Source organism: Notamacropus eugenii, chromosome 2 (assembly GCF_028372415.1).
Source record: "Notamacropus eugenii isolate mMacEug1 chromosome 2, mMacEug1.pri_v2, whole genome shotgun sequence".
NCBI classification, from domain to species: domain Eukaryota; kingdom Metazoa; phylum Chordata; class Mammalia; order Diprotodontia; family Macropodidae; genus Notamacropus; species Notamacropus eugenii.
In genome coordinates, this window is record NC_092873.1 from 311439525 (window position 1) to 311466245 (window position 26721).

Genomic DNA, 26721 nt, shown 5'->3' on the forward strand with positions numbered 1-26721 from the left:
TTTTAGGCCTGGAAGAGATCTTAGAAGTCATCTGATCCAAAGCCCCCATTTTTAAAGGTGAGGGGGGTGGGGCTCAGAGAAATGATACCACACCCCCACAGTGAGTTAAAGGTAGCACCAGGGCCAGAACCAGGTCTTCCAACTCCCAGTCCCTTACACTGCCTTCTCTAATGTGTGTTCACAGTCTGTGAGCAAACACAACTCATCGTCTTGGCCTTTTTCTTTTTGGCTCGGTTTCTGTCTACCCACCCCCACTCCAACCCCAAAGCAAATATTTTATAGGCCATCAGCTAATCCCAATAGCAGTCAGGGGGTGAAAGTATAATGTCACCCTTTTTCTTCCAGCTGTCTCATTTTCTAGGACCATTATTCCCGCCAATAAAATTAGCACAGCGAAACAACATGAGAGGAAAAAAAAATCACACTCATGCTCTGAACGCTGCCTCTATAAATGTTCAAAAGCCTCAGGGCCCTTGAGGAATTTTTTAAAAAAACTCTTTGAAACCCTTTAATTCAATTCTCTCCCAGGTTCCATTCGAGTGAGAAAGTAACTACTACCGTGTCAACCTTGCTTCTACAACATCCTTGACAGATGGTCGTGCAAACCTTCCATGGGTATAGAGCTCACTATACTACGTGGCAGCCCATCCCGCTACTGGACAATTGCACAGCAACTGATTCACTCACTAATCATAAATACAGGTGTCATCGTCACATCAAGGTCTCAGCTACAGAGACCCATGTGGGAAATTTATATTCCAAAGCAAGTTGGCATTCTACTTTTAAATGGTTTCCTATTACATATACAAGTCTCACCTTGAGAAAATGTAGTGAGTGAATGAAAATTCAAACTTATTAACACGCAAATTAAGGTGAAATTATTTGTATTATAAGAAGACTTTTTACATTAAAAAAAGAGTCAAGAGCTTTGCTACTTACTAAGTGACACAATAGATAGAACACGGGGTCTGATGTCAGGGAGACTCTTTCCTGAATTCAAATTTGGCCTCAGACACTTACTTACCAGCTGTGTGATCCTGGGCAAGTCACTTCTCCTGTTTGCCTCAATTTCCTCATCTGTCAAGTGTGTTCGTCCTTCATTGCTGAAGAAGACCATGCCATCAGAGAAATAATGACATGACTTGCACTTGATTTTGTTTTAGTGAGGGAGGACTGTGCAGGTCACTAGCTGAAATGGCAAACCATTCTAGTATCTTTGCCAAGAAAATCCCAAATGGAATCACATAGAATTGGACATAACTGAAAAACAACAACCTGTATGGCCTTGGGAATCTACTGAACTTTTCTGGGCCTCTGTTTCCTCCCCTGTAAAATGCAAGATTTGTGCTAGAAGGCTTTGAGGTTTCCTTCTACTCTAAAATATATGGATTGCCTCTTATCTTTTTAGGCTATGAACTCCTTTATTCTTTCGTGATTTAATTTTAAAACACAGGTTCACAGAATTCTGGATTCATAGTTGGACAAGATCATTAGGACTTATCTAGTTCAACCTTCCCATTCAACAGATAAGGAAACCGAGGCCCAAAGGAGTTAAATTACTTTTTTGAGGTTACACAGGTAGCAAGTAGCATGGGTAGGATTTGAACTCAGGTTCTCTGATTTCAAATCTAGCATTTCTTCCAGTTTACAAAAATTTAGACAACATATATTTTTTAAGGAACACATCCATTACATCAAATGTTGTCTACTTGTAGGTTTGTGTGTGCATATATATGCATATATTATACATATGTAATATAAATGGCTAAAAATTGAACTTAATAAGGGACAGAAAAGAATCATTTTTCAGTTGCGTCAGACACTTCATGAACCCATTTGGGTTTTCTTAGCAAGGCTACTGGAACGGTTTGTCATTTCCTTCTCCAGCTCATTTAACAGATGAGGAAATTGAGGCAAACAGGGTAAAGGTGACTTGCCCAGGGTCACACAGCTAGGAAATGTCAGAGGCCAGATTTGAACTTAGGAAGAAGAGTCTTCCTAACTTCAGGCCAGTCATTCAATCCACTCTGGTGCCACCTAGCAGCTCAAAGAATAATTAGGAAACCAATTAATCATGTTTCTGTTTTCCACTTTGATTTTTTTTGAAGCTAATTCTACTTATTGGCCCTTGGGAAATGAAGTGATTTCTGTGTCTGGTGTCCTGATATGAACTTTCAATGCTTCTAAAATTCAAATCTATTTACAATTAGCTGTATGACCTTGGGAAAACCAATTACCCTCTCTGGGCCTCCATCTTTTCATCTGAAAAGTGAAGGGACTGGACTAGATGTCTCTAAGGTCTTATATAGCCCTAGAGCTGTGTGTTCTACAATAATAAACACATTCATTCCAAGACAGAGACTCTTACTTAAATAATTAGCCCCGGGAATAGAAATATAAATACATTTATTATGTTTCTATAAGTGTGATTGGTAAATTTTCTAATTGTTCTTCCCCCAGTTGGAGTTTGTAAAGATTACACATTAAAAAAAAAGTATTCACACAAGATGAACTGAAAACAAATTTTCAGTTGTTTGGGTTGAAAATGACTCAATGTCTAGCTCCCTGCTCAACACAGAAGTAACGTGGGCATAGGAAAAAGCAAAACTGGCTGCCAACAAGGAGAAAACTAACTAGCCGAGTCGGGAAATGAGTTGTTTTGTCCAGGCAGGACGCAGACAACTTTCTGAGAAGGCCAACCCCCTGTGTCTCACTTAGGGGAGAAAAAGAATAAGCTTAGGGAAATCTTTTTGCTTCGGATGGGTGCCTCTGCTAGACCTCACTGGATGGAACCATTCAGCTCATTAGCCCAGGAAGACCAAAAGGCAGAGAGGCCCCTCCTCCTTTCCTCCTCTCCCCAGGGAACCCCCCTGGGAGCTCTAAGAGACTCACCAGGCTCAGCTGGCCTCCCAAAGTCTCTCCATGAATCATTGTTTCCCAGTGGGGGGATGGGTGCTGGGATGGGTGGAGAGGAGAGGGGAGGGATAGCTTCCTCTGGCTTGCTTGTTTTTAATTTTCCATTTGTCCTTTTACTCTCTGTTCTTTCATTCCCACACGCATGCTCATATGCTCCCCAGGGGATGTAGGCATCTCCTTTGATTACTGAAAGGAATGTGTGTGGTTTGGGGAAGGAAGTAGGGTCTGGGATGGGGAAAAGGAGGCAAAGGAAACAGGAAGGGGAGTTCAGATGAAAACTTAGGCTGGGGATAAAAAAAGAGGATACCCAGAGTGAAGGACCCATTTGAAATGTCCCTCATTGTAAGCCACATTGTACCATGAAGGTTTTGGGGGACTGCCATTTGTTCCATCGAGTGTGGAGCTAAACAGATACACAGAGTGCCCCTGAATCTATCGAAGGAACAAGTACAGTCTGACTCCCCCTCTTTTCTTCTTTGGGGAGGTGAAAGGGGAGAGGTCATTGTATAACAGGGACTTGGTTGGATGGCTGGATATTAAATAAGCCGGTATGTGGAAGAGTGGGAGGCAGGAGAGAGTTAGATGAGAATAATTAGGGCAAGAAACCTGGGAAAGCATTGAGGAAGCTCCCAGAGCCCCTGGGCTTAGCGGGTGACAAGGAGTAGTAAGTCTGACCAATGACATTGACAGACACATGGAGAGAGAGAGAGGCTAAGAGGTAAAAAGACAGACATAATAAAGAAGGAAACAAGAAAAAGGGGAGAGAGAGGGAAAGAGAGTAAGAGAAAAAGCGAGAGAGACAGAGAGAGATAGAGGGAGAGAGAGAATGAGGGGGTGACTGAGAAGAGAAAGAAGAGAGAGAGGGAAAGAGAGAGAGACAGAAAGAGAAAAAAGATAGGGAAAAAGAGAGGAGAAAGAAGAGAGAGGGGGGCAGAGAGAGAGAGGAGAGAGAAGAGAGATGGAAAGAGGAGAGAGAAGAGAGAGGAGAGAGAAGAAAAAGAGAGTGAGGTAGAGAGAGAGAAAGAGAGAGAGGGAGAGAGAGGCAAAGAGTCAAAAAGACAGGGAGAAAGAAAGAGGAAGAAGGGGAGAGAGACACAGAGAGAATCTTATCCCATCATAGAGAAAGACAGAGAGATTGAGACAGAGAAACATGGATTATATATAGGTTAGGTTCCTCTAGGGGCTTACTGTTAAGTGGTGACTGGAATGGACATGGGGGTAAGTGAGGACTACAGTCTTGGCACCAACACAAGAATAACAGATGATGGAAATGTTCAGTTTGTGTATATGTGTGTGTATGTTCATTAAGCCCAAAATGGTTTTAAAAAGAAATATTTTTAAGGAAAAAGAATAATCTGTTCCATTGTGCTTGAGAACTCTAGGGAAGGTGGGAACAGGCAGACATGAAGTAGGCTAGGGTAGGAGGATGCTCACCATCACAATGTTGGCCAGGTGGGCAGAGACGAGGGCATAGACCCCTCCGGAGGAGCCAACAACTGGTGCAGTCATGTCAGCCACAGACACTGCCAAAGAACCTGTTGTGGGAAAGACATTGGAGATTCTTAAGAGCATTGCCCGCCTTCAGCCATCCTATGTCTCACCAGCACTGAGGTTCCACGGTTGCTGGTGAAGCTGATGGAATAAGATTCCAGTGACTTTGAACTCAATCTTCTGGAAAAGCTTAAAGAAAAAAAAAAAGCTTTAGGCCTCCACCTGTATTTGCATCAACCTGCTAAATTATTCATTGGATCCATGCACATTTTCCATCTCATGGCACTCTCTCTGCCTTCATAGAATCACAGAATTTTACAGGTGAAAAGAACCCCAGGAAGTCAGTTAACTCAACCCATTGCCAAAAAAGAATTTATATTATAACATCCCTCACAAGTGGTCATCCCATCCAGCTGTTGCTTAAGTCTCCAGAGGGAGGAGACCCATACTTCTCAAGGCTACCCTTTCCACTTTGACTTCCGGGAAGTTCTTTCCTCACATTGAGCCTGAATCTGCCTCTTCATTTTCTGCCCACTGTTCCTTCTTCTTTCCTCAGGGGCCTCAGAGTGCAAATCTAATCCCCCTCCCCCCCACATACACATATACTCACATACACACATATACACTCTCAAACATACGCATACTCACACACCCACACATACAATGGCCTTTCAAATACTTAAAAAGAGTAATCATGTCTCCCCATACCCCTTTGGGCTTCTCCTCTCCAGGATAAACATTCCCAGTTCATCTAGAAAACACCTGGCCAGCTGGGAGTCAAAGAGGATAGAGAACAGGATCCAAAGTCAAGAAGACTTGAGTTCAAATGCAGCCTCAGACATTTAGTAGTTGTATGAGCCTGGGCAAGTCACTTAACCTCTATCTGCTTCAGTTTTTGCAACTGTAAAATGGGAAATATAAGAGCAGTTACCTCCCAAACTTTGTGATGATTAAATGAGATATTTGTAAAGTACTTAGCAGTGTCTCACACACAGGAAGCACTTAATAAATGCGTCCTTTCTTCCTCCCCTGCTTCCTTCTGCATTTTCCAGCTGGTATTCATGTGGCATAGGTTCATGCTCATTGAACTAAGGTTCATGTTCATTGAACTGAACTGGATGAACCATCTTCTCTGTTCTCCTCTGGATGCTGCCCAGCTTTTAAATAGACTTAGACTATGCAGCCCAGAATCAAACAGTCTTCCAGATGGAAGCTGACCTGATACAGTGAAATGCTCATCTCCTTATTCCTAAGACACTGTGCCTCCCTTATCACAGTCCTCTCTCTCTAGCTTCCTTTGTCCTTCTACCCTTCCTTTCACTATGTAGAGGGCAACGAGGTAGCAAAGTGAACAGCGTACCAGGCCTGGAGTCCACAAGATCTGAGTACAAATCCTGCCTCAGACACTTACTGAACTATGTAACTCTGGGCAAGTCACTTCACCCTGCTTGCCTCAGTTTCCTCATCTGTCAAATGAACAGGAGAAGGAAATAGCAAATCACTCCAGTGTCTTTGCCAAGAAAACCCCACATGGGGCCATGTAGAGTTGGAAAGCACTAAGCTGTGAGAACATCAAGCCCATCAACCACCATCAACTCCAATGGAGAAATGTAGGCCCAAGAATACAACCCAGAGGGGCCAGGGTCTCTTCCACCTTCTCTAGATTTGTTGCCTGACTCCTTATAAGACAATGTAGAGTATGGTGGAAGGAGGACTGGACACACAATCGGAGGAGCCATTTCCCTGGGCAGCTTTAGGAAATTCACTTCCCTCCTCTGCAGAATGAAGCCACTGGACTAGATGACCTCCAAGGTCCTTTCCGGTCATGATCCTCTCCTATGCTTCTTGTACACCTTGGCTCTTCCTGCTGAAGGCAGCGCCAGTTGCCATTCAAGTCTCAGAGATGACCCCCTCTCTGTTCCCATGGGCCAGGCCTGGGAATAAAACTGAACCAGGAATCCTATCCTAACACCTGGGTGATCTTGCAGAAGTCCCCTGTAACCTTCTTGGGTCTCAGTTTCCTCATCTGTAAAGTGAAGGGGTTAGATTAAATGGCCTTTAATGGACTTTATAGCTATGACCCAATGGTCAGAACTGGGTCTGGTTTTTATTTCTACCACTGACCGATGGATCTTGGGCACACAACTTCTCCTCTTTGGTCCTCGATTCCCTCGTCTATATAACTGGGGAGGGGAATCATAGATTGCCTGGAGAAGGGAATGGCAAACCAGTTAGTATCTTTGCCAAGAAAACTCCATGGGCAGCAGTGGCGTGCTGTGATCCAGGGGGTCACAAAGAGTCGAGCACAACCGAATTACTGAGCAATAACAATGTCCCTTCCAGTTCAAAGACTGGGATTCTGTGAGTGACAAGAAGACGGCATCCAAGCTATGTTCTGAAACCTCGCTGTTAGTGAGTGAGTGTGTCAGGCAGCAAGCATATGTTAGCCTTTCCTAGGTGTCAGTGGAGACAGCTGAGGCAGACTAGATGGAGCTGGCCCCAGGGCCCGGAAGAGCTGCCGTCGACAGGTACTGGCTCCCTAACCATGGGCAAGTCTTTGTCTAAGACTCTAGGTTTCAAAGAAGGGGCCAAACTGGCATTGGTAGAGAGAGTTCCCTCACCTGAAAGTTCCTTATGCCAGTGAAATCCTAGGCCCATTCCTTGTCCCTATGTGCCAGGCACTGTGTTAAGCACTCAGGGTACACATAGAAAAGAGGAAACAAGACCCTCTGTTTGAATGAGATCATCCCCTGCCATAGCAAACTTCTTGGAAACTACAGTTCCCACTGGCCTAAGCCTGTGTCTAAGGAACTCAGTCAAAGGGAAGTTACTCCTTCTCTTTTAAATGGGGTTCTCAGGTAAGAGCAGTGCAGGGGTTTAAATTTAAATGCTGAGTGATGATAATAATAATAAAAACTCAGATGTCTATGGCACTTTCAGGTTTGCAAAACACTCTCCTCATCCCTGTGGGGTGGGGAGGGAGGGCAAGTCCCCATTCTACAGATGAACAAACTGAGCTTAAGTTACTTGCCTGTTATTACACAGTTAAGAAAGGATTTGAATCCGTGTCTTGCACTCCAGGATTCTAGTCACTCTATAACTCTGTCTCTCCTATGCCTCAGGCTACCCATCTTTTTGGAGGCAGTGTAGTAATAAGAGTCAGGGAGACCTGGGTTCAAGTCCTGTCAGATACTTACTGTGTGATTGTAGGCAAGTCTGAGCCTCAATTTCCTTTTTTGTAAAATGAGAGTATTTGACAGATAGCTTCTGAAGTCTGGCTCTAAAATCTATGATCCTATAATCCTAGGGTCTGTGAAACGGGAATCCTTCTTTGTTATAAGGCAGGTAGGTAGTGCCCAGAGTACTGGACCTGGAGTCAGCGAGATCTGACTTGAAATCCAGCCTCAGACACTTAATGGCTATATGATTCTGGTCAAGCCACTTAGCTTCCCTCAGTCTCAGTTTCCTCATCTGTAAAATGGGGTTAATAATAGTACCTGCCTCCCAGGGTTGCAGTGTAGATCAAATAAGATAATATTTGTATACTACTTAACACAATGCCTGGCATACAGTAGGCACTTAATAAGCATATTTTTTCTCTTCCTTCTTGCATTTGGAGCAGTTTTGTACAATTGGCTGGCCCCCTTTCTTCCCTTTTTCCCCAGCCCCTTCCCCCTTTTCCCTCTGCAAGAATGCATAAGCTCTAACACTTTTCCTTACTACCTTCCTCTCTTCCCTGGCTCCTTCCCAAACCTGCCCAACTAGAGCAAAGTTAAATGAAAGTAGTCTAACAGACACCCCCTGGGTGGGCCCTGAAAAGAAAGCACTGAAGAGAGAGGGTCAGGGCCATCCCTGGAGGAGAGGAAAACAGTGATGAGCCCAGGCCCAGGGAAGACAAGCTTGGGCCTGGGTGGAAAGACAGTGTAGAGAGAGGCAGTTAATTTATCGTCCTCTACCCTGTTAAGTGTGATCAATGGCCAGGTCTTCCCGGGGAGGGCCCAGGAGGCTAAAAATAGCTGGGAGGGACAGCCCAGGGGCTCACAGGAACAGCAGGGCTGATGAGAGGTGACTAGCTAGGTAGGCCTTGGTGAGTGTGCAGAAACTTCCACAGGAAAAATGCCCTCAGGCTCATCGGCCTTCTCCTTAGTAAGTGATAGAGGTGGAGAGAAGAGGTTGGCAGAAGCTCAGTCTTCTTGGCTACATACTTTTTGGGTCTGACTGGAGTAGATACAGGGGCCTAGATATTGGGAATGACCTTGCCAAGTAAGACACTGAGCAGCCAGGTGACTTTGTGGATGGCTTTGGGAGTCAGGAAGACCTGAGTTGGAATCTTGACTCAGACACTTTACTAGGTATGCGATGCTGAGCAAATCACTCAACCCTTCTCAGTGTCAGTGTTGTTGTTTAGTCATTTTTCAGTCGTGTCTGACTCTTCATGAACCTTTTTTGGGGTTTTCTTAGCAAAGATACTGGACTGGTTTGCCATTCCCCTCTCCAGCTCATGAGGAAACTGAGGCAAACAGGGTTAAGTGACTTGCCCAAGATCACATAGTTATTAAGTGTCTGAGTCTGGATTTGAACTCAGGTCTTTCAGACTCCAGGCAGAATAAAAGCACCTACCTCCCAGAGTTGCTGTGAGAATCAATTTGCAAACCTTAAAGTGCTAATACATAGTAGCCATTCTCTTTCTTAGATCCTTGAGCCAGGAGGGTTCTAGAAAGGTAATCCAAAGGCAGTAAGTGTGTAGTGGAAGGAACCTTGAACTTTGAGCCAAGAGACTTGGGTTTGAATCCCAGTTCCAGTGACCATAGGCAAGTGATTTCACCTCACAGCTTCAGTTTATTCTACACAATGGAGGTAATCATACTTGCACAGGAGGCAGTATGGCATATAGATGAGAAAGCTGATCTTAAGCCAGGAAGACCTGGGTTCAAGTCTAACCTCTGACATAAACTAGCTGTATGACCCTGGCCTGTCCCTTAACCTGGTAATGTTCCAGAAAACTCTAAAGAAGAGTTGTCAACTATAAACATTATTTTATGACCAGCTATGATTCCAGAGGACTCTTGATGAAGCATGTGGCCTATCTCCTGACAAAGGTTATGGACTACCAAAAGGGTAGACTGAGCTATATTTTTGGGGGGATGTGGGAATTGATTTTGCTTGATTATATATATTTACAATAGAAAATTTTTTTCCCCCTTAATACAGTGGGAAGGGTGGGTGGGATTCTTGCTGATTGAAAAGAATTTTAATTCAAGAAACCATAATTCTGAAAAGGGGTCCATAAATTTCACCAAAGTGCCAAAGTTGTCTATGACCAAAAGAAGAAAAGATTATGGATGATAAAGTTTGCTCTAAGACTATACAGTTTCAGAGAAGGTACCATCCTGTATTGGTGGAGGTCATCAAGGTAGCAGGAGTCTTCCAAGAGTAGATTTCGTACCTAGGTCTTCCTGACTCTATCCAAAGACTCCAGAGTTCTTTCAGCTACACTATACTCCCACTGTGAGAAAAGTCAAACCTTTGTTATTTTGTTAAATCTTAAAACAGCACAGAAATATGAGTTATTATCTAGTTCATATCTTTGCCCCAAGCTGTTCATAAACCATCCAAGCACCTGACTTGCCCTATTATTCCAATCGATCACCAGGCATTTATTAAGACTCTACACAGCCAGGTGGTTGCAGTGGATAGGGGACCAGATGTAAAAGTTGGACTCCTCCTTAGGACACTTGCTGATTGTGTGACTCTGACCAAATTATTTAGCCTTTCTGTACCTCAATTTCCTCATCTGTAAAATGAATTGTAGAAGGAAATGGCAAACCGCTACAGTATCTTTGCCAAGAAAACCCCAAATGGGGTCATGAAGAATAGTTTATGACTAAACAAGTCAATGATTACTAGTAATAATCCGAGTCTCAAACCAAGGTTTCTCAAACAGTGCCTTATAATGTGCTACCTTTTGTTTTTCTTTCTATAAAAACTGAAAAATTCTGGAGGCCTTTAAATTTGAGGATTGGCTTTTTAGAAGGAGCCAAAGCATATTTATTGAGCTGGATAATAAATAATGCACAAGAAAATCACCAGTGGGGCTCGGAGCTCTCTGAGATGCTGGGGATGGATTTAGGCAGGATATCAAGGACAATTTCCCACCCACAAGGATTGAGATTCTGGAAAGGAAGAGCAGTGATAACTAGCTTTCCTATCCCTAAAGTGTTTTTAAAAATAATCTGAAAAAAATCCTTTGTTTTTGTATCTTCAGCTCTTAGTCCAGTGAGCTGCCTTACAAATTAAAGTGCCTACTAGATGCCAGGTTCTGGTTCTCGATATCCCACCTAAATCCATCCCCAGAATCTCAGAGAGCTCCACTGGTGATTTTCTTGTGCATTATTATAGGGCTCAACCAACATGCTTTGGCTCTGTCTAAAAAGCCAATCTCCAAATTTAGGGTCCACAAGAGTTCAGCAGCTTCTAAGGAAAGAAAATCTAACAGTAGCATGTTACAAGGCACTAACAGGGAACCTTGGTCTGAGACTTGAGTTATTACTAGTAATAATATTGTTGTTCAGTTGTGTCTGACTCTTCATGACCCCACCTGGGGTTTTCTTGGCAGAGATGCTGGAGCAGATTGCTATTTCCTTCTCCAATTTTCCAGAAGAGGAACAACAGGGTTAAGTGACTTGTCCTTACCTTACATTTATATAGTACCTTTTTAAGGTTTGCAAAACACTTTTTTTCACAGTGATTCTGAGAAGTAGCTCCCAATGTTATTATCCCCATTTTATAGAAGAGGATGATACAGATGAGGCTCTGAGATATTAAGGGACTTATTCAGGGTCACAGAGTTTTCAAGTATCTGAGGAAGAATGTGAAACCAGGCCTCTTGATTCCAGGTCCAACACCTCACTGACTCTCCAGTTAAAATCACTGAGGACTTACAGAAAGAAAGTAAGGGTCCTCTACCAAAGTTCAATGAGGCACAATAATACTTTTGACCAGGATTCTCCCAGGGCACCAAAGCTAAGGAATGAATATCTGATCTTAACCCTCCGGCTCTACTCCCCTTCCATCCCTTTCTGGGTTTGTTTTGCAGGATATGGAAACTGAGTCCAGCAACTGGAACAGATACACTGGGGCACTGAGTCTCTGGGCAGACTCCCAGGGTTGCCTTCACTGAATGGTGTCCCCTGGATTTCCTTGATTCATGATTAAGTGGTATAGTTGGAAAGGCAGAGTAGGACAGTGAAAAAAGTCAGAGGTCCTGAGTTCAAATCCTTTGCCTGATATTTGCTACCTGTGTGACCTTGGGCAAGTTACTTAACCTCTCTGGGCCTCAGTTTCTTTATCCTCATGAAGGGGTGGGAGGTAATGGCTTCTGAGTTTCCTCCCAGCTCTAAATCTATGATCTTATAAAACTTGAACATCTATGAATGAGAGGAATGAAGTGCATTTACACTCTTTCAAAATCTGTGCTAGGAACGCCAAGGGCCATAACAAAATCCTTAAGCGCTACAGCAATCTCACCCCCAGGACTTTTAAGACTGCCATTATGATACCAGGGGTAGAGAAGGGTAGGGGCAATAATCACACAGAAGAAAAAAAATGACCAGCAAATTAGAACTCCTCAGTTCATTTCCATTAGCTTTCCTCCAGTTTTAATTAGGTATTGATCTACTGTTGGTTAATTTCACAAAGCAGGGTCAGCTATAAATTAGGGGATAAATAAAATAAAACCAAGGCATGTGCCTTGATGTGCATGACAATGGAATGGTTTTTTTTGGGGGGGTACATCTCTGCAGAGATGTACCACTTAAGCTAACAGGAACCTGGAAAAGGAGGAGATGCTTGGTTATTTTGGTATAGCTTGGGCAGAGGAAGTCCCAGCCTTCCAGGCATAACCTCCTTCTGTGACTCCACAGAGAGTGGATGGAATAAGTCTCTGTTCCTTCATCATTTCCTTCCCACCTCCACCTCCCCAAGTCACAACCTGTGTCTGCTCAACAGAGAGGGGTAGACAAGCTTTAGACAAACAAGGGCTTTCCAGGCAATGCTTACTAATAGGAGGCAGGGGCACTTCCAATTCACTCAACTAAGGAGTGGCACACAAACTTATTTCTTTATTTCCTGGGATAACTGTAATTCTTTGCCCTATTCTCACCATGATTGAGAATCCAACAGAAGTCAGGAGAATGCCTATTGTATGATTATGAAAAAGCCATAGAATCCTGTGTTCATAGACTTAGAACTAGAAGGAAACTTAGAAGTCATTGAATCTTGCCCCATCATTTGATGAAAGAGGAAACCTACATCCAGAGAGGTGATCTGATTTCCCAAGGTCACACAGCAAGCAAACATCCAAGATGGGATTTGAATCGAGGTCTTCCTGACTCTGAGTCTAGCACTATACCATCTAGCTGTCTAACAAATCCCAATATCAGTCTTTCTCTATTGAACAAATGCATGGCTAAAGGAAGTAGTTCAGTTTTGAATGGGAAAGAAGAAATGAGGTCAACTAGTAAAAAAAAAAGTTAGTGACCCTAAGGTTCGGGGACAAAGGAGGGGCTTGCTGATGGGAAGGGGAGTAAAATGGGAAGATTTGGAAGCAAGAGAGGATTTTAAACCTTTGTCAAAGTAATGGAGGAATATGAGACCTTTGGCTTGCAATTTACCTAAATGGTACAGCGTTTGTACTTCAGAAATTCCCCACAACCTCTGCTGGGTAGTAAAAGTAATGTGTGCATTGCAACTGTGGAATTAATGTGGGAGAGATGACCCCTAGAGAAAAATGGAGGCAGGCCATGTCCCAGGGTCATAGTCTTTGGAGACAAAAAAAAAAATCCCATTGTTTTCCCAAGTGGTTGGCAATGGAAAGTATCCAAGAAACACTAGCAGGGACCTAACTGACCTAGGCAACCCTTCCTCAGCTTGTATTTGTCTAAATGATGAATGTGCCACCCAGCCCTCATTGCAACAAGATGATCATTTCAATCTTCCTTTTCCATAAACTCATTTTTTCCTCCCCTAACTGTCCAAGGTCATTTAGAATTTTACCCATCTTCCAAAATATTCCATCTTACCAAACTTAATATCGGCTGCAGATTGGACAAATTTATTTTCTGTTCCTTTGTTATGGAACCTGTGGGTCTCTCAGTTCCCTGTTCTGAAAAGTGGGCATGTGACTTTCTTTTTGTGTATGTGTATTACAGAAAATTAGGTCTTAGGGAGTGACTCTGGTGGGTGCTGTCCAAGGTAGCAGTACTGTCATCCTTTTATTGGAGAACACTGAAGGAGGTATGTGTTTGGGGAAATCTCACTGAAATAAAGGAAGCTGAAGGGCAGAGAGGAGCTTTGTGTGGGTGGACATCATTACCACCTTCCTTCCTGAGCACCCCTTGGTCACACTGCCTGTAGTTGGTTTGCAAGGCTAGATGGAGTTCTACTCTTTTGATTGCAATTTTATTGCTACTGGGAAAAGATCAAGACCTCACTAACATACAGCAGGCACTTGGAAAACCTTATAAAAATGCCACCAATAAAATCCATAAAGTGATCTAGCCCCACAGAGCTAGAACTTGGCTTATTTCCCTGCAGAAATCTGTCCACTCCTCCAGTTCTTATCCTTTCATAGCTTCTCATTGGGTACTGTGGAAGGCAGCCTGGGGGTTGTAATGCTCTTGATTGGACTCTTCTTGGATCCCTTTGTGCTTTGATTCTGGAGCAGTTTCAGTTTGGCCCTTGAAGGAGAACTCTCTGCTCCAGACAAGCCGGGGTGCTGGATATTCCCCATACATGTTGTTCCATCTCCTGCCTCTGTATTTTTGCACAAGCTGTGCCTCATGCTTGGAATGCTTTCTCTCTCTCTCCTCACACTTGTTGGAATCCTTCTTCAATCTAATAGCATCCTCCTCCTGGAGGCATTTCTTGGTTGTTGGCCCTAAATAACTCCCTGTCTACTCTGTATATAGTTTACATTTATTTATTTGAATACACGTCATTTCTCCCAAAATTCCTTGCAGGCAAAGGTTGTTCTATATTTTACTTTGAATTCCTTGTGCCTATTACAGTGCCTGGCATATATTAGGAGCTTAATAAATACTTGTAGAATTAAAGACATTGAATATTTTAAAGAGATCCTTTAAACTGGGACATCAGCTTGCTCGACTTCAGCCCAAGCAACCTCCACAAAATAGTAGCTGAACATAAGGGGACATCACAAGCAGATTTCTGATTTTCCTTCATTCTCAAAAGGAGGATACCTCTTTTCCTGTCCCCTCCAGCCCAGAGTCTTAGGACAATGGAGTTAGAGGACCTGGGTTCAAATCCTGTACCTGTCACTTTCTACCTGTATGATCCTGGGCAAGACACTTAAACTGAACCCAGTTTCCCAATCTGTAAGATAAAGGGGTCAAAGTGGATAGATAGATAGACAGACAAAGTGATAAAACATTGATTAAGCTTTGTACTAGGAATAAAGTCTTTCATTGCTCGAGTGCTAAGATTTAAATCTTGCCGCCAAGGCTTTGTAATTGGTGTGACCTTGAAATGAGTGAATGAGTGAATTAATGAATGAGAAAACATTTATGAAGCACTTACTACTTGTCAAGTCCCAGAGATTCAAAGAGAGAAAGGGAGACAGTCCTTCTTCCCAAGGAACTCACTCTAATTGGGGGAGATATTACATTTAAAAAAAGGTTGTTACAAGGCAGATGGAAAGGCCTGGGAGGGTTAAGGGTGAAGCAGGTACTTAAGCTACTAGTAGGTCAGATGACAGTGAGGGGAGGCTGCAGTGCATGTAGGTGGGACAGGTGGTAACTTCCCCAAACTTCAGTTTCCTCATTTGTAAAATGAGGGATTGGCCAAGATTATTGCTAAAGTCTCTTCCAGTTCTAAATCTGTGCCCCTTGAAGTCATTGTTCCTCTCTCATGACCACCTACATCCTTCCCTCTCCTACATTTTCATTTTGGATACGTCAGAGTGTGATTTGAAGATCAATGAGATATATGCCAAATAGTCCATACAGGTAAGTAATCAACTCTGTGCTTGTAGCTCTTTACAAAAGGGAGCAAAAAAAGAAAAAATCAGTGACCTTCCCCCCACTGGAAATTGTGCACATGAACTGGCATCATGGGAGTTTTTCCTGATAGCTTTGGGGCAGCCTGCTCCATTTGAACCTGGCCCCACCTACCTGCCACAACACCAGCCACATAAACGAACCCAATGCGGGTAGCTCCATGCACCATCTCTAACGGGACACCCACGAGGAGCTGCAGGACCACGTTGAGACCTAGGTGTTCTATCCTGTGCCAGAGAGGGAGAAGAGCTCCATCAGATGGTCAGCCTTTGGAAAAGGGGCCCTTCCCCATCCAATTCAAGAACATAACGCTCAGGGGCATGAAGGGACTGAGAGGAGTAACATCTGTTCTCTGGGAAGAAGGCTGGAGCTTCTTGGAAGTGGCTTGGCACAGCAGGCAAGCACCCAGTCTGCAATGTAAGGTTTCCTTCCCCTGTTGCCTTCTCCCTTGTCTGTGTCCTTCCCTTCTCTGGAGGGATGAGGACCAGCAGGGGATGTCACTCAGCTCCCAGCTGCTAAAGGGAATGTGGGGGAGGGTTCCTCGAATCCATGGCCTCAAGTACCACCTCCTTCGTGAAGACTTTTCCAGTCCCAATAACTGTTAGCACATCCCCTGTCCTTGCTCCCACCAAAATTATTCTGTCTTGTTTATCTTGTATTTACTTATCTATGGACTTGTTTCCCCCCAATAGAGGGTGGGCTCCCTGAGGGGCAAGGACTGTTTTGTTCTTCTCTTCCTATCCCTCTCCCCTGTCCCTACCCCTCCGAACACCTAGCACAGTGCCAGCTACAGTTAGAGACAGCTTAATATGGTGGGAGAGAACTGGATTTGAAGTCAGAGGATCTGGGTTCGAATCCTACCTCTGACCCTTACTACCTGAATGACCTTAGGCAAGTCACTTAACCCTGGATGCCTCATTTTTCTCATCTGCAAAATGAAGGTTTTGGACTAGATGACCTATTGGGTCTCTTCCAGCTCTAAACCTATAACGCTACGATTCTGTGAGGGGAAGCATTGGGTTTGGAATCAAAGCACCTGGACTGAAATCCTGACTCTGGTACTTGTTACCTGTGTAATTGGGGGCAAACCACTTCACCTCTCTGGGCTTCCATTTCCTTAGTTTTAAAATGAGAGGCCTTTAAGATCCCTACCAGGGCTAAATCTATGATTCTAAAAATGAATGAAGGAGATCAAGAAATAGTATCTAAATGAGAGTCCAGAACTCAAAGCAGCTGGTGGGGCTGCAGGACACAGAGCACTGGACATGGAGTCAGGAAGATCCAAGTTAAAATCCTGCCTCAGACACCAGCTGTGGGACCCTGAGCAAGTCACTTAAACTCTGTCTGCCTCAGTTTCTCCAACTATAAAGTGGGGATAATAAGGACACTTGTCTCCCAAGGTTGTTGTGAGGATCAAATGAGACAACATTTAGAAAAGTATTTAGCACATAGTAGGTACTAAATAAATGCTTATTTCCTGCCTTCCCAATGTTCAGTTCTCAGCTCTGGGCCAGGTCTCTATTGTTTACTCTAATAAGTCATGTCACTGTTTTGGACAAAGAATACTTTGCCACCAGTTTCACCCATCAGGGCAACCCTGCCACACAGATATGTAGATTATCTACTGTGAGTGCCCACAAACAAGGTCTTGCACCAAAGCATACACTCTCTCCTGCTCTGCCCAGAACCACAGAGGTTATGCAGTACAACACTTCCATTTTGTAGATGAGGACACAGAGGCACCGTAGGTAAATGACTTGCCTAAGGTCACAGAGGTTGTAAGTAGCAGTCAAGATCTGAACCCAGGTCCACTGTCTCCAACATATTTTCTCACTGGCCACCTCAGAGCCTTGATCATGGTAACATCTTTGGAGAGTGGCTCCAGTGTGGTAGAAGGCCAGTAGGGCAAGAAGTGAGACCAGAATCCTCCAGGATCACCAGGGGTGGAGAGATGGGGTGGAGGGTGGATACAAAGGGATTCAATGGCAGAAGAAAGATCTTCTTAGGGGTGACTCCTATATCAAGGCTGGCCTCTTCCTGCCCCAGCCTTTGGAAAAGCTCCATAAAATCTAATTGGCCTCAGCTCCTTTTAGCTGGTCATTCTTTCCAATGACAGCATCCAATTGATTTATCAGTGTCCAGCTGCCTCAGGGATAGGTTGAATGGCCAGGGGAATTAATGAGCCTGAGCACCCCCACCTTTCACTACCAGCATATCAAAAGCTGAAGTGGGGAGAGGGAGAGAAGAGATTAATAGTCCCTCCACCTGCCCTCCTCTCAGACCTCCAGACTTCTCAGTTCCTTCAGATTTTAGTTTTGGCAACCACCTGGATGCCTGGCCAGCCCACAAGGACCCTCCCTTCCCCAGGCAGGCAGGGAAGTAAATTAGGGACTGAGACAATTACCATTTTAAAGACTCAGCAGGAAGTGAACCTCACAATGGATCTCTCAGTCAGGGTGCAGCCTGGCCAGTCTGTCTCTTTCAGAGTAGGGGAAGGGACAATGGAATTCTGGGAAGCAAACGCTAGGCTTGCCTCTTTCCCTTCAAAAGGGGGAGGCTACTCCAAAAAACAATGGGTCAACAGGTCATTTCCCACCCCCCACCCCCAAAGTTCAGTAGGGACGGTTAGGAGAAAACTAGATTGTTTGTCCTTTTGATGTGAGTTGGGGGAAGAGCTGGGGGTCTGAGTTCTTGAACCCTGCACAGTGACCTGGAGTCCGGCCTGCTCTAGTGAAGTTATCCCTGCATGGCCTCCTGCCTTCCCTTGGGTGACCACTTAGCCAGCAAGTTGGCCTTTGTCATGGAAATGCAGCAGGGGCTTGGATGATTGTGTCTCTCCTTGCAAAGAGCACCCAGGCTGTAAAAGCTTCAAACAGGAATAAAAAATATTGATTCAAGTCAGGGAGATGACCTTGCCTACCTTCCATGGCTGTGACCCTGGAAACGATCCACAGAGGGGAAGAAAGTGGGGAGGGGGTGTCATTCAGTCAATCCTACCCAATCCCTCCTTCACTCCATAACCTCGTGGCCCTCATAAATTCAATTGACATCTGATCAATTCATGGGGTCAGAGCTCTCGAGCTAGAAATGACATCAGGGGCCACCCAGTCCAACCCCCCTTTTTTACAGATGAGGAAAGAGGACCAGAGAAGGCAAGGCACTTGCCCAAGGTTACAGAGGCAGAAAGAATTTGGGCCTAGGCCCTCTAGCATTCTGTTTCCTATGTGTGTGTTTGTTCTTCATTGCCAAAGAAGACCACGTCATCAGAGAAATAATGACATGACTTGCATTTGACTTTGTTTTGAGTGAGGGAGGGCTATGCAGGTCACCAGCCTCACTTCTCTTCCAGAGCCATCTGAATCCAGTGACCAGATATTCATCAGGATGACTGGAGATGACCCAGGATGAGGCAATTGGGGTTAAGTGACTTGCCCAAGGTCACACAACTAGTGAGTGTCAAGTGTCTGAGGTGAGATTTGAACTCAGGTCCTCCGGACTCCTGCACTGGTGCTCTATCTATTGTACCACCTAGCTGCCCCTTCTGTTTCCTATACTATCTATGTGAATGAGAGGCAGCATCAGACAGTGTTAAGATCACTGAGCTGGCAACCCAGCTTGATCATTTGTGACCTGGTATAATAGGTCAGAGGACCTGGGTTCATATCCTGCTTCTGACACTACCCATGTGATCTTGGGCAAATCACTTAACCTCTGGGAGCCTCAGTTTCCCTTATCTGTAAAATGAGGGAATTGGATTAAATGACATCTGAGGTCTCTTCTAGCTTTCAATCTCTAATATTTTGATTACTTTTGATATTACCTATGTATCAAAGGTGGTGCAGTAGATAAAGCAGTGGGCCTAGAATCAGGAAGACCTGAGTTCAAATTCAGCCTCAGACAATAGCTATGTGACCATGGGCAAATCACTTCACCCTTCAGTTTCCTAATCTGTAAAATGAGTTGAAGAAGAAAATGACAAACCAGTCCAGTATTCTTTGCCAAGAGAACCCTAAATGGGGTCACAAAGAGTCTGATGTGACTGAAATAATTGAACACTACAACAAATATGACTGGGTAAATCACTTGAATCTCTCAAAGAGGTTGGACTATAAGGTCCTAAAGTCCTTTCCAGTTCTAAATGTATGATCTTCTGAACACATTTTTACTCCCTAATACTTTTAAAGATTGATTATAAACTTAGTAACCAATCACAAACATAAGTAACCAAGAAATCATCCAAAATAAGGAAGAAAATCCTATGGCTAGGCTCTTCTCTGGAACACCTTCATGAGCAAATGTCAAGAGCTAGTAAATAAATCCTAAAAATAAATAAGTCTCAGCTGCCTGAAGTTCAGAGAGGTGGTGAGCTGTGCATGGTCACACAATCAGTAAGTGTCAGAGGTCAGGTATGAATGAATCCTGACTTCAGTCTACCATTTTATCTACCACACTCTCCTATCTTTGCCATATAAACCCCTTAATATTACATATGACTTTATGAATTCAGGGAGAGAAAATAGGAAGATAGGTACTTACCCGGCATGCATGAAGATGTAGGTCAGGTAGCGCCAGGCCTGGGCTCGGAGCTGGGGGTGATAAACTAAAGCATTCTTCAGGTAGTGGGGGTGGGTGACCTGCAACACAAACTGATCCAAGGCCACCCCATTGTAGAGAAAAAAGGCAATCTGGATAAAAGCCAAGGAATAGAGAGTCTCTGTTACTAAGGCTAGAAATGCCTGGGAACCTACCTTCTTTTGCTAACACTCAGAGTTCCTACAGTGAATTATAACCACCACTATCACCCAGGAAACAAGCTGCTAAGTAGAGCTGTAACTAGGGTGAGGTGATCAGGGCTGTGCCCCAGGGCATCTAAATTTAGAGAGAAACTTAACATATGCATTCTTTCAGTGTCATAGAAGTCACTATAGTAACTAATCCTTCCCTCCCACTCAGCTGAATTTGTTTTATCCCTCTGAGTTTTTGGTTTCCTCATTGGTAAAATGACAGGGATTAACTAGATAACATAGAAGGTCTCTTTTAGCTCTAAATCAATGCTCCTATGAATCTTATCATCTAAAAGCTCATTTTCTTGCTGCTTGTCCCAGGTGCCAAAATTGTTCATTATGGCTCAGATGTTGGGAAAATCCTACAGCAACTGCATAATGTTATGCTACATTATTATTGTTAATTATCATTATTGGATGACATTAATATAGAACTTTAAGGTTTATCTGTTACCTTATTTTCAAATGTGAGGGGAATAAGAGAAGAGGGACTCAGCCCAGTAGCAAGCCTCTTCTAGGCTGTAAGATCCCCTTCCCTTCAGTATTACCACCCAATTTATGGGCAGTGCCCCATGCTTGGAATCCATCCCCTCCTCACTTTTGCCTCACAGAATCCTTCTCCTTCAGCTCAAGCATCTCCTCTATATGAAATGAAGCCTCTCCTGATCTCTTTAGAAGCTAGTGCCCTCCCTCCCAAATTCCCTTGTATTTGGTTACCTTCTATTCATTTATTTTTATTTTCATTGTATTTCTTCTCCATAAACTCATATAGTAGTAATAGCTAGCATTTACATAGTGCATAAAAATTTGCAATGTACTTTAAAATATTATCTCATTTGATCCTGAGAGGTAAATGTTTTCATTAAACCCCATTTTACAGGTGGAGAAAATGAGGTTGACAAGTTAAGTGACTTGGGAGAGTCATGTAACTAATAAGTATCAGAGCTTGGATTGGAACTCAGGTCTTTCTGACTCCAGTTGCAGTGCTCCATCTCCTGCACCACTTAGCTACCTCTGGAAAATGGGAATAATCAACCTATCTCACAGGGTTATTTTAAGGATCAAATTTAGGGTTAGGGTTATATCATATAAAGCACTTTGCAAATCTTAAAGCAATATATGAATGCTAGGTGGTAGTGGTAGTGGTGGTGATGGTGATGATAGTGGTGGTGATGGTGGTAGTGGTAGTGGTGGTAATGGTAGTGGCGGCAGCAGTGGCACAGTGAATAGAACATTGGGCCCAGGAGTCCAGAAGACCTGAGTTAAAATCCAGCCTCAGACATTTATTAGCAATGGGACCCTAGGCAAGTCATTTAACCTCTGTTTGCCTCAGTTTCCTCTATTATAAAGTAGGGAAAATAGTAGCATTTACTTTGCAGGGTTGTTGTAAGGATCATATGATGCATCTGTCAAAGCACTTAGCACAGTGCCTGACACGTACTAAGTTCTCTCTCTCTCTGTTAGCTACTAGTAGTAGTCAGTATGCAGTAGTAGAGTAGTAGTAGCGGTCATCATATGCCAAATGGTCACTCATTTCTTTTTGCTTACTACTCCCTATCCCTATTGCCAGGCTGGTATAATCTGGGTGATCATGGGCTTCATATTACTGTAACAGACTTCAATTGTCCATGTGGGCAACCTGGCATTCCACATAAGGATGAGAAACTGAATATTGGGAAAGCATTTTAGACTGAGAGTCAGAATTATCTAGTTTCCAATCCTGACTCTGATATTTACAAATTATGTAATCCTGGATAAAGCCCTAACCTATCTCAGTCTCAGGTTTCCTTCTGTAAAATGAGTGGAAAAACATTACACTACCAACCTAACAAAGATGTTGTGAGGAAAGTGTCTTCTATTATCATCATGTGCTTTGTAAAATGAATTATTTATTATTGACAATCACTTTCCTCATAAAGTTCATGTACTGAAATTCTGAGACATGGCTTATTTTAGCCATGTGTGATGCACATTTTTCTAAAATATATTCTAAACTCATTTTGTCTTTAAATTGGGCAAATGGAACACATGATTTCACTTTTTCTTGATGATAGTCATTATTATAAACAATCATTGTTCCATGCTGAAATACTGATAGCCATTGGGAAATGAATGGGATTTAGAACCAAATTTGTTGTTCAGTCATTTCAGCAGTGTCTGACTCTTTGTGATCCCATTTGGGGTGTTCTTGTCAAAGATCCTGGGGTGGTTTGCATTTCCTTCTCCAGGTGATTTTACAAATAAGGAAACTGAGGAAAATAGGAAAAACTAGTCCAAGGTCACATAGCTGGTAAATGTCTGAGGAGAGATTTGAACTCATTAAGAAGTCTTCTGATTCCAAGTCCAGTGCTCTATGCACTATGGTGTTACCTAGCTGCCCTGTTGGAATCAAAAGATATCAATAAAAAGAGAGTTTTTAAAAACAGGGGCCTAAGTGAGAAGGGTCACAGGTCTTATGATTTGTAATATCAGGACTGTTGATATTACAGAGAGCAAATGGACCCAGACTGAAATTTTCCAATTCTTGCATCTAATTTTTATTTTCTCCTTTTGTGTCCTTTGCTGCCTTGTTTTCATTGCTATTGTCAAAATGTCTCCTCCTCTCCCCCTCTAATCAGCTGTAGGCTAGGCAGCCATATAACCAAGCTCATTACACTTGTGTTAAAAATACAGGTGACTGAGTTGAGAGCTGAGTAGACTGAATAAAGTGCAAGGTCTTCACAGGTTTGGTGGCAACTGTTTCTGAAACCTTCTCTCTCCCCACTCCTCCCACCATGGGGTGTTCTACATATCTGATGCTGCTACAATCTGGCTAAACTGGATGCTACTATATTACTATCTTGAGCTTACTGAGCTAAGCTACAGCCTCTGTAGCACCGTGGGAGTAGTAAGTCAGTCCTTTTCTCTGGACTCCAGGGAACCATTCTGTCCACTGAAGCACTAACCAACCATACAGGCTGTAGATGAGCTGATAGTAGGCATGGCTTCTAAAGGGAACTCATCATCATCATTAGAAGCCCTCAAATAGGAGTTAATAAATGAATTAACAAAAGCCTTTAAATGTCAGTTCAACAATAAAACAAACAGAAGGGAAAAGGAAAAGTACCAGACTGGGAGTTGGAAGAACTGTTGTTACCTATCCACGAGACCTAAGGCAAACCACTTGTCCTCCCTGGGCCTCAGTTTCCTCATCTGTAAAAATGGGTTTCATAGCACTTTGGTGTGACTATCTCCCAGGAGCCCTGAGAGACTCAAATGTGAAAATTGCCCCTGCAAACAAAACTGTCTGGGATGAAGTCACAGCAACAGATCAAATGATCTCAAGCCAATGAATTGGGCCTCCTGTAATGTGATAAAAATGCAAGAACCAGTGGTGCTTGGTTATTATACTACTGTTTGTTAGGCAGAAACTTCACAGAAACATGTAACAAAAAGTTAAATCTGTAACCCTGGTTAAGGAGCTGGGACAAGGGGAAAGATGTCATGAATATCTCCAGAAAGGCAGCTTAGGGAGTTTCCAGTGGCCAGGCTGGACATCCAAAGAAATTGGGGTGGGGCATGTGGGAAGGGGGGGCAATTTCTTCTCTACTGTCCTCAATTCAAATATTCCTAAATTAGGAGACTTCTATGCAGATGATGTACACTTACAACAGACTAACAGGAGACTCCATTAAAAATATATTAAAACCAGACATGTACCACTAAATACTGAAAAGTCACATCATCGGTATTATATATAGATACATATGCATATATCTGTGTGTGTGCATATATATATATATATATAAATTTACATCTACAGAGGCAGCATGGAGTGATGGTTGGAGTGTAGACTTCAGCATCAAGACAGACCCGTTTCTGACATATGTTGGCTATTGAGACTGCTAGGTGGTACAATGTTGAATACTAGACCTGAGTTCCAATCCTGTCTCAGACTCTAACTAGCTGGGTGACCCTGGACAAGTCTCTCCTTGCCTCAGTTTCCTCATCTATAAAATGGGGATGATAATAATAGTGTTACATGAGTATATGAGCATGTGTGCATGTGTGCACACACACACACACATACACACAAACCCTGTTGTTGTAAAGATCAAATAGGAAGACATATGGAAGGCATCTGGCAAGCTTTAAGGGGCTATATGTGAACTATATACTCCTTAAGGATGGGGGACTCTCTCTCTTTCTGCTTGTATTTGAATTCCCCAGAGTTTAGCACAGTGCCTGGCACATAGTAAGTATTTTGAAAGGGCTTGTTAACTACTATGTGACCTTGGGCTCAGTGGCCCAAGGCTTAGGCAGCTGACAAGACTTCCTGGTCATCTGAGTAGAAAGAATTATTGCTTAGTAGTCCATAGCTCCTCCCTGAGGGTTCTGACTGGTAGACCAGCAAGCCTAAACTATTTAATCTCTCAATACCCCAAATAGTTCTCTAGGGCTATAAATTGTAGAGCAAGGACTTCTCTGCAACAATAGAGGGAGCTTCCTTATCAAGAATTCCCTATAGCAAGCATTTATAAAGCGCCTACTATATGCCAGGCACTATACTAAGAACTTAACAAAAATTATCTCATTTGATCTTTACAACAATCCTAAGGGTAGGTGCTATTATCCCCATTTTACAACTAAAGAAACTGAGGCTGAGAAAGGCTAACCGATCTGTCCAGTGTTGCATAGCCAATAATTGTCTAAGGCTGGATTTGAACCTAGGTCTCCCTGATTCTAAGGCCCAGTACCCTATCCATTTTGTCACTTGGCTCCCAAAATACCAATGAAATAACAAGCCTAGCACAAAAACAAAACAAATTTAAAAAAAAAAACCCTCTAAACCTGACCTTGATATTTATATGTCACTTTAGGGTTTACAAAGTACAACATCTCAATTAAAGCTCACATCAGCCCTGTGAGGTAGGTTCTAAAGGCATTATTATCTTTATTCTACCAGTGAGGAAACTGAGGCACAGAAATTAAGTGACTCTTGCCCATAGTCATACCGCTAGTAAGTATTGGAAGCAGGATTTAACTTAAGTTTCCTCCTGACCCCAAGCCTGGCATTTTTCACACACTACCAGGTTATCTAGATTATTTATATCAATGTGTAAAATGTTAACTCCTTAAAGGTAGGAACTGTTTTTCTTTTTTTTTTCTTTCTATCCCTTGGACACAGGGCCTACCACTCTTCAGATACTTAAAAAAGGCTTGTTGATTGATATCTAGTGCTTCTATATTCAAAGAGTTTCCATGCTTAATCTTTCACCTTATAGTCAGGAAAGCCCTATGAGGCAGGGAAAGGAAAAGCGCAATTATTCTCATTTTACAGAGAGAGAAACTGAGGCTCGGAGTGGCAAAGAAACCAGGCTAATGGCACTCATCTGAAGGACAACTGAAATAATTTGACTCAGAATATAAAAATCAGAGCAAATTCCAGTACAGTGAACTCCAATGGGCTGCCTAAAACCTTTGGTTATTCTTTGGGTTTTGTTGTAATGAATGATGTAAGAGGACCATTTGTCAACTGAGCACTGGAAAATCTTGATGTTCTATGGAGGATCTGCAATGATTTTGTTGTAACAGGATTTTCCTGAAATCACAAATGGGAATTTGCTCTTCATCTCTAAGCCTTTTTCTCTAGAGTTGTCAGCATCTTATATGCTGTTCCCTACTACTGCTCACCTCACCTCACCTTACACCTAGTAGGGCATGGGCTCTAGGACTTCACTCCACCTCACCCATCTCCCATCTCCCCAGAAAGTACCACATGCCTCCAGGAGGGTGATGGCAATCATGAACCAAGGCGGGGGGCAGCAGGTGTAGCTGTCATAGTACCACTTGCGATCAATTTCACGAGGTAGGGTCTCATAGGCAACATGGCGGATCAGCCGCTGGGAGAGACTCAGTCCTTTTTCCTCCAGTAATGCCTTGCTGCACAGGCGTCGGTTACCTTGTAGGATGGCCTGGCGAAAGCTGTTGGACCGCTTGTTGCTCATCTGTGGAGAGAAGGATAGAAATGAAATCTCAAACAGAGCATTCCCTTGTCGATGTCCCCTGAGATCATCTTGGCTGGGCTGGGGCTGGGGGTCAGATATAGGTATTTCCTTGTGAGGATAAAGACATAAACAAAATGGGGAGCAGAAAAAGGAAGAAAGCAGAGTGAATGTGATCCAGGACCTCATAGACTTTCCCATTCATACCACTCTCAGAGATGCCAGTCCCTGGAAAAAGCATCCATTCCCTGGATGCTTTAGGAGTTTGAACAGAAATACCCTGATACATGACTGATGGAGCTATTTTTCCCTTAAGAGATATAATTAGCAAGAGATGTTTTCAGTACTCCTGGAGAAGGTGATGGAAGGGTCTAAGGCAGGCAGGAGAGAGAGAACTGGAAAAGGGCAAGGGAGAAATGGCAGCTGGAGTCTCCCAGGGCAAGAGAAATCTATTCTGTTCCCCAAGCAGAC

At 43.3% G+C, this 26721-nt stretch overlaps 1 protein-coding gene across 2 annotated transcripts in view; it reads right to left on the reverse strand.

Moving 5' to 3' along the window:
• RHBDL3 (rhomboid like 3) overlaps positions 1 to 26721 on the reverse strand; it is a 68506-nt gene that overhangs the window by 13414 nt on the left and 28371 nt on the right. For both annotated transcript variants that reach the window (XM_072644973.1, XM_072644974.1), the window contains exons 3-6: positions 26029 to 26253; positions 20019 to 20167; positions 15597 to 15709; positions 4351 to 4451 (exon numbers count right to left, since the gene is read on the reverse strand). In XM_072644973.1, the coding sequence (XP_072501074.1) occupies positions 4351 to 4451; positions 15597 to 15709; positions 20019 to 20167; positions 26029 to 26253 (588 nt within the window). The remainder of the gene's footprint in view (positions 1 to 4350; positions 4452 to 15596; positions 15710 to 20018; positions 20168 to 26028; positions 26254 to 26721) is intronic.